The sequence below is a fragment of the Populus trichocarpa genome, chromosome 8 (assembly GCF_000002775.5).
Source record: "Populus trichocarpa isolate Nisqually-1 chromosome 8, P.trichocarpa_v4.1, whole genome shotgun sequence".
NCBI lineage: Eukaryota > Viridiplantae > Streptophyta > Magnoliopsida > Malpighiales > Salicaceae > Populus > Populus trichocarpa.
This window is the reverse complement of record NC_037292.2, coordinates 3,592,224-3,600,233: the sequence shown is the minus strand read 5'-3', so window position 1 is coordinate 3,600,233 and position 8,010 is coordinate 3,592,224. Positions and strand designations below refer to the sequence as shown.

Below are 8,010 nucleotides of genomic sequence, written 5' to 3'. Positions count from 1 at the left end.
CTTTTTAGAGTTATGGTTGAACCGGTTCGGTTCATTCTGGTTCCATCGGTTTTAGACATTTAAAACCGTAACCGAACCAAACCGGAAATTCTTTTGGGTTTTCTAATCAGTTAATTTATTTTTCTTCTCGGTTTGGTTTTTTTCAATTTTCTCGGTTTAATCAGTTTTTCGAGTTTTTTGCTCACCCCTACTCCTCGTATAAAAAATACAAGGCTTAAACATCATTACAGGATATTCAATAATACATAAATAATATTTATTTTAAAAAACAATCAAAATTCTTGACTAAACCCTGGAAAATTATAAGATTTAAATACTTGCGATACAAGAGGAAGGATATTGGTTTTTATTCCCATCTCTCAATCCAACAATACATCTCCTAACTCAGAAGATCTTTTTTATACTACTTGTTTATGGTCAATAAATGTAAATACCAAACAATAGAAAAAAGTCAAGAAAAATCTCCTTTCCAGCACAATAAATCCACACAAGAGCATAAATAAAATATAGCAGGAATTTAATTGTAAATAAAATTAAAAAAACATGTTTAGTATAAGATTATTCAAGTGAAACTGACTAAAAAATGAAGAAACAATTTTGTAAGAATCACTCACAACTCCTCTTGATTTTAATAAAAGAGATGGCTACGAGGAGATTATGTAAAATTGATTCCATTGTATTATTCATACAAAAAGTCTTACTATTATTCATACAAAAAGTCTTACTTATAGTCTACTTTACCTTATTTGACACTAATTATTTTCTTATAATAAAATCATACAAGGACACTACGATTTTTGAACATGGGCCTAATCCGATCTTCCTCTGCCCAACATGGGCCTAATCCGATCTTCTTCTACCCAATATGGGCCCAATCCGATCTTCTTCTAATCGAAGCCCGCCCAGACTTTACAAGCCTTGGCAGCGTGCTGAGAGATATTGATGATTTTGACAGCCCATGTCCAAAAAAAAACAGAAGCCAAACCACAGTAATATGGATCGGATTCGTAATTTCCCCTTCGTCTTGTAACTAGCCCATAACCGACGTCGCATAACCTCCCAGACAAAACATCATCAAAAACCAAACCCTACTTGCACTTCTCTTGTACAGACACAGACAAAAGCACCATCTCCAATCAAACCCCGACGGCCACCAGAAAATATCCTTAACCTTAACCATGTCTGTAGACATATCAGCGAAACCAAGCAAGCTGCGTTGGGGTGAGCTAGACGAGGACGATGGTGAAGATCTAGACTTTCTGTTACCTCCCAAACAGGTGATTGGGCCCGATGATAACGGGATCAAAAAAGTGATCGAGTACAAATTTAACGATGATGGTAACAAGATTAAGATTACGACTACGACCCGAGTCCGCAAACTCGCTAAGGCTCGGTTGAGCAAGCGGGCCGTGGAGAGGCGAAACTGGCCGAAGTTTGGAGATGCAGTTCACGAGGATGTTGGGAGCAGGCTTACTATGGTTTCTACTGAAGAGATCTTGCTTGAAAGACCTAGAGCCCCTGGTATTTCTTTTATTTTAATATTCTTTTTGGTTTTTATGCGTTTTGCTGTCCTAGTAGGTGTCTGCTTATGTGAAACTTGATTTTTGTCGCATGCTTGATTCTTTAAGGATTTGCATGTTTTTTAGTTCAGTTTTGGGTGGCCAACCAATCATAGATAAGCTTCCCAGCGAATTGTTTTCTCTTATTATGAATGCTAAGTAAGCTCACCGAAATTTGTGCTCTGCTGGTGGCATTTGATGGTTATCCGGAGTTCTAGTTTCCCTTTTATGGAACTAATTAATTAATAACGGCGTTACATTCTGATGGTTCAATCGATTACATTCCTGTATATAATGATTTCTCTACATCTGTTTATATTTTACTGAAGTTCTGCAAAACTGTTCTGTTCGGTTTATTCATGGAGGACAATGCTTCCTTGACGTTGTTAATTTTTCCTGATTTTGCTAGAGTGAACTTGCTTTTAAAAGCTGTGGGGTTTGAACTCTCTGCAATGCATCAGTGGATCTATTGCTGTCCTGATTCCTCTCCAAGAGAATATGTGTTATTGTCTGCCCATTGGATTTTAGTGTTCATATTACGTGTATAGTTGGATGCCTTGGAACTGAAATTGGCTTTCTGCTTGTTAATTTTGTTAATGCTTTTTGCCTAGTATTCTGCAACCCTTATGCATGCAATAGTTACTTTTAGTTGCAAACCAAAATCATTGCTAGTCTTCCATATGTTTTACCGAGAGATGGTTGAGTTTGGAGAATTCTCATGTCTGGTCTTTAGATTCTTCTAGAGTGTATCTGAAAGTCTTGTTTGTCAATGACTATTTTTTTTTAAAGTCTATGGGTTGGTTGGTTTTCCATTTTAATAATGCATCGTCATGCCAAAAGGTACGAAAGCAGACGAAGCCAAGATGGCTGGAGATAACTTGGCTCAATTAGGTAAAGGTGGGGCTGTTCTCATGGTTTGCAGAACTTGTGGTAAGAAGGGTGATCACTGGACATCACGGTGCCCATACAAGGATCTTGCTCAACCGCCTGAAACCTTCATCGATAAACCTGCTGCAACAGAGACAGCTATGGCTGCCTCTGGAGCCACCAAGGGTGCTTATGTCCCACCAAGCATGAGGGCTGGTGCAGAGAGAACTACAGGATCGGACATGAGGCGCAGGAATGAAGAAAACTCAGTCAGGGTTACCAATTTATCAGAGGACACCAGAGAACCTGACTTGCTTGAACTTTTCCGCACATTTGGTCATGTGAGTCGTGTTTATGTTGCTATTGATCAGAAGACTGGTGTCAGCAGGGGCTTTGGTTTTGTGAACTTTGTAAGCAAGGAAGATGCTGAGAGGGCAATAAACAAGCTCAATGGATATGGTTATGACAATCTAATCCTTCGAGTCGAATGGGCCACACCAAGATCAAACTAGATTGTTTAGAATCGCTGTGCATTTCTACTGTTAAGCACAGTTCTAGGCTTCCTAATATTGTCTTCCTGAAGAGTGCTTCTTGTTCTCCATCAACCTTGGGATTTTATTATCAGATAAGAGTCGTTTAATGTTCATGACTGGATTTTGATGTTCTCTTTGCTGTTATTGTTTCTCCGTGAATTATTTTTTAACAAAATGCTGACGAGTAAATTTTTTAACAAAATGCTGAAGAGTAAATTGTCCATTTTATGCCTCTTTATCGAAAGTTTGATCTCAACATGCAGATACTCAATGATAAATGGGAAATAAGATTTTAGCTAGTTGGGCACCATGATGATGAGATGCAATGAACTAAAATTTGATGAAATTGTCTGTTGTCTGCTACTGTGCTAAATGCTTTGCAATTGCAGTGATTCTGCTTCTGTATATGCAAAAACTGCTATGCGGGATTGAAATTCTCAAGTTCTTTACGGCAGAAGAAACTAAATCCCCCGGAGGTTGCAAGGATATTAACATCAAGCTCATCTCTGGGCAAATAAATTGTTGGGACATTTAAGAATTTATCACATCTATCTGATTTAGAAGACCCTTTACTTAAGAAAGAAAGAAAGAAAGAAAGCTGATAACTCCATCAAGGGAGAAAAATCAATCATGTTGGTTATCTATGCACAAAAAGCTATTGATGGCACAGAGAAGAACTAGTTTTGTATGATTTAATCTAATTAAGGATCTCACTAGACCCTACAAACTAAAACGGGGAGTGATAGCGGTGTCTTGTATTGTAGGTGAAAATGATTTTTTAAAGTGATTTTCTTCTAAAAAAACCATCATTTTTTTTTTAAAAAATATAAACTTATAAGCACTCAAGTCACAAAGCAAGATAGTGATCAATGTGATTATGCAGTGTTTTGGAGTTAGTGATCCATTTTCACTTTTTTTTTTTAAAAAAAAAATCAAGGATGCATGTATGTTCATGATCACATCTTATTGTAATTACATCCATATACATAGAGGGCAAAGCGCCAAGCAAACTCAAGCTAGGTATAGTAATATCAATTCCATAAGCACATCATATTCTGATCATTCAAATCATCAATCCCCATACTAGAGACCCAATCCTGTCTTCAAATGTTCTCTGCATATTGCTAGCTAGTTTTCGACCTCCCTTGCTGTTGCAATAGTCGTAATGTACTCAATTTCCTCAGCAACTTCTTTCATAGAAGGCCTATTCTGTCTCTTTTCCTCTATACAACTCAAAGCCAGAAATGCCAATGCCTTAACGGTCTCAAGGTGCAGAGAGCTCGCCTTCACCTTTAGCATTGGGTCTATCACATCCATTAGCTTTTCCTCTTCCATCATCCTCTGCACATAAACTGCCAGGTTTATATCATCTTCCGGTCTAGTAAAATCTAATGCCTTTTGAGAAGTCAATAGCTCCAACAACACAACCCCAAAACTATAAACATCGCTCTTATCAGTCAACTGATATTTCCTGTAATACTCAGGATCGAGATACCCTAGAGTGCCTTGGGCACAGGTTGATATGTGACTCAAATCACTATGAGCTAACCTTGACAATCCGAAATCCGAAACTTTGGCATTCAATTTCTCATCGAGAAGTATATTGCTTGACTTGACGTCTCGATGATATATTGGAGGAACAGCTGAGAAATGCAGGTAAGCAAGACCATCAGCAGTATCATGAGCAATTTGGAGGCGATGTAACCAAGACAGTTGGCTTTTTCCATCAGGTTTTAGACCTTGTAGACGGTCAAGAAGATTTCCATTTTCAATGTACTCATAAACGAGTATAGGTTGCTGAAGCTCCACACAGCAACCAAGCAAGCATACAAGGCTTCTATGATTGACTTGGCATAGAATTCGGACCTCATTGAGCACCTGGTCAGTTCCCTTGGTGTTTCCAAGCTTGGCACACTTGACAGCTACTACTGTGCCATCATCAAGAATGCCTTTAAAAACTTCACCATAGCCACCGGCTCCTAATAGGCGGTCTTTTGAGAAATTGTTTGTAGCCTTCTTTATCTGTTTGCCTGTGAAGATTTTTGCTGCTCTGCTTCCACCCGCGTTCAGGATCTCTTCACGTTCTCTAGCCAGGCGTTCTTGCGCTTCTTTGATCCGTCTACGGCGTTTATAGAGCAGGACAGATATGACGATTACCAAAAGAGTCAAACCAATCCCAGATGTTAAACCTATAGAAATTTTTGGGTTTTGTTAAACATAAATAAGAGAGAGGAGAGAATGGCTCTGGAGCTTTATAGTATAAAGAATCCTCAGCAAAAGCAATTAACAATCACGGAACAGACAAATGAAACAAAAAAATTAGTGTCCTGAGGTCTTCATCTCCCTACTATGGTTCGGTGTCTCCCACCCTGCTACACAGGAAGACATGTCTCACATTGGGACCTCTATGGGTTCTTGATACCATACCAGTAGCATCTCAGAACCTTTGTCCATCGATGTGTTAATGCTTTGCATCAATCTAAGCCCCCATAGTCATTTCCTTATTATTTTGCAGCTTATGATCAAGAAGCTAATTTTATTGGTGCTCAACTGCCTTGTAAATTGTTATGAGGGTGGCAAGCATGGCTACGTATTGTTAACATTTGACGAAAAAGAGAGAGTCCTCTACACGTAGCAGGAGAGTCGGAGGGTTTAATATCCTGCACGTCAAATGCTGAAAGAGTTCATGGGATGGATAGCAAGGCAACTGTTCCTTTCTAAAATTTTCCATCTTGCTTCTAGAATGTCGACTCCAGCCGTCACGACTGAGGCCCGATGGGCTGTTTTGACTTTTGAACCCGCAAACAATTTTAATTTTTTTTCAACCTAAGACTGCAGTAGTAGTTAGGACTTGGGACTGGGAGGCTTGGATCATTGTCGCCGTTAGTCAAATGAAAAATCAAAACACGAAAAGAAAACTAAGAAAATGTTAAAAGTAGTTTTCTTTTACCTAATTATGATCAAAAGTCTTGGAAGCTGCTTTTTAATTTTTTATTTAAAAATTAAATATATTTTTTAATATTAACATATCAAAAGAATTTATTTCAAAATAATAAGGAAACATAATTTGAATAAAAAAATTATTTTTTTAAAAAAACATTTTTATAAAACAAAAAAAAATGTCAATCATGAAAAGAAGGGGAAGAGGAAAGGAAAAATAGCTGCCGAGACAAAGACATGGCAATAGTTAAATCAAGGTAAAAATTACCTTGATTTACCTTGAAAAGAAGTAGTGTTTACCGGTTCAATTGTTAAAAATACGAAATTTGAGTGAAATCATTCTTAGATGTTTGCAAATTATCGGTTGAGATTATTAGATCATTTCTAACCGAAGCAGCTAAAATAATAGTAAAAATAAAAAAAAAATTATATTTTTACTTTTTATTTATATTTTTAATAATTTCAACGGATAAGTTATACGAATAGTTAAAATATCTATTTTTATTTTGAAATGTAATTTTTACGTTTTTTTATAGAAAAGCTAAAAGTAAATAAAAGAACATGTATAAAAAATAACTAAATTAATTATATAATTATATTAAAATTAGTTTAATATAAAATATATTAAAATATAATTGGTTCTTTTAAATAATTTTTTTCTATTCAAATATATATATAAATAAAGAAACTATATTTATATTATTAAAAAAATTATTTTATCAATTTGAGTATTTAACGTAGCATCTCCCATTTGGCTACTTATTGGAGATGCAATTATTATAGTAACTAGTCAACCATCTTGAATAATGACAAGAGAAGTACCAGCAATGAGAGCAGTCTTTGTTGATCCACCACAACTCCCATCATTTTGACACGTAGCATCTGCACAGGAATCCAAATTACACACTTCAACCAATCGAACAAAAAAAAATCAACATTTCAAGAGTAGAACTAGACTATGGGTTTTCAGGTTCCACAACACAATCCAAAATGACTACAGGGCACAGGCAAACTTACCATGAGCACAAATTCCTTGAATCGGATCCCAGTGAAGTCCACCTGTACAGTAACACCTCCTGACACCACTCAGATTTGCAGCGGGCCCACAAGTAGAATTCCCATCACAGTCAGCCTGAGACCCACAAACCGGTTCCTGAGGCAGCACCCACTCGATTGCCAGTCCCGGGTTAGACCACTTATCCACGGGCAAAACCGAATCCAAATCAACAAAACTAGTGTAAGCCCTGCACCCGGTGTCTCTTACCATTATTCTATGCGCCGTCGATGACCCGCCTGCCCTAAAAGTACAACAAATAGGAGCAGCTTGACAAGGAGCCTCCCCTTTGGTACTATTAACGTACACGTGACACAAACTGGTTGAGGTACAGTTCAACGGTGATCTAAGCAACGACTCCGTACAGTTCAAAAACATGATGGTGTTATCACTTGTGATGTTAAAAGGTAAGCTCTCGTTTAACGATATACCTTCGTAGATGTAATCAGACGTGACACATGTGTTTGGTAAGAGACTGGCTGGTTGGATCACTAGCCGTTGGATGGATGGATTTATGGACATGACCGGATAGGAGCTGTTGAGTGTATCAAACAAGAGGGTGCCTGAATTGCACCTGATCTTGTATTGTGGATCCCCGCATGCAGGAGCAGTGCTAAATGGGTAGGGGACTGGGGTGGTGCCACAGTTGGGGCAGTTTTTGGCTGAGAATGTGCACATGGCGCATCTTAGGAGCAGGATCGCCGCGAGGAGGAGGCGATGTGGTGGTAGTTTCATTGTGTGGGAGATGACACAGAGGAATTGGGTTTCAAGGTTTTTTATGTGTTTGTGTTTGTGTTTTGGTGATGATCATTGTTATAATGTGGCAGTGATTATGGGCAGATTTCGTGGGAGATTATTGGTGGACTTTAATCGGTGTTTGGAATGTAATGTATTTTTTAAATTAAAATATCTTTTTTAAAAAATATTTTTATTAATCCATTAAAATAATTTAAAAAATATTAAAAAAATTATCAACTTAACATTTTTCTAAACTAAATATATTTTTAAAATAAAAGGGAGTTTCAAACAAACAAAAAAACAGTAACTAAATACACTG

The 8,010-nt window shown here is 37.3% G+C and overlaps 2 protein-coding genes across 2 annotated transcripts; one reads left to right on the top strand and one right to left on the bottom strand.

Moving 5' to 3' along the window:
* Positions 1-1,033: 1,033 nt before the first annotated feature.
* On the top strand, positions 1,034-3,091 carry LOC7494459 (uncharacterized). The gene is made up of 2 exons (XM_002312081.4): positions 1,034-1,521; positions 2,400-3,091. Exons 1-2 carry the CDS (start codon positions 1,179-1,181, stop codon positions 2,936-2,938), a joined length of 882 nt encoding a protein of 293 aa, XP_002312117.1. The 5' UTR covers positions 1,034-1,178; the 3' UTR covers positions 2,939-3,091.
* An 807-nt stretch (positions 3,092-3,898) lies between these two features.
* Positions 3,899-7,781, bottom strand: LOC7494458 (wall-associated receptor kinase-like 20). The gene is made up of 3 exons (XM_024606921.2): positions 6,917-7,781; positions 6,722-6,781; positions 3,899-5,148 (listed from the first exon to the last, which is right to left on the bottom strand). The coding sequence occupies exons 1-3, from the start codon at positions 7,686-7,688 to the stop codon at positions 4,088-4,090; spliced, it is 1,893 nt and encodes a 630-aa protein (XP_024462689.1). The 5' UTR covers positions 7,689-7,781; the 3' UTR covers positions 3,899-4,087.
* Positions 7,782-8,010: the final 229 nt, after the last annotated feature.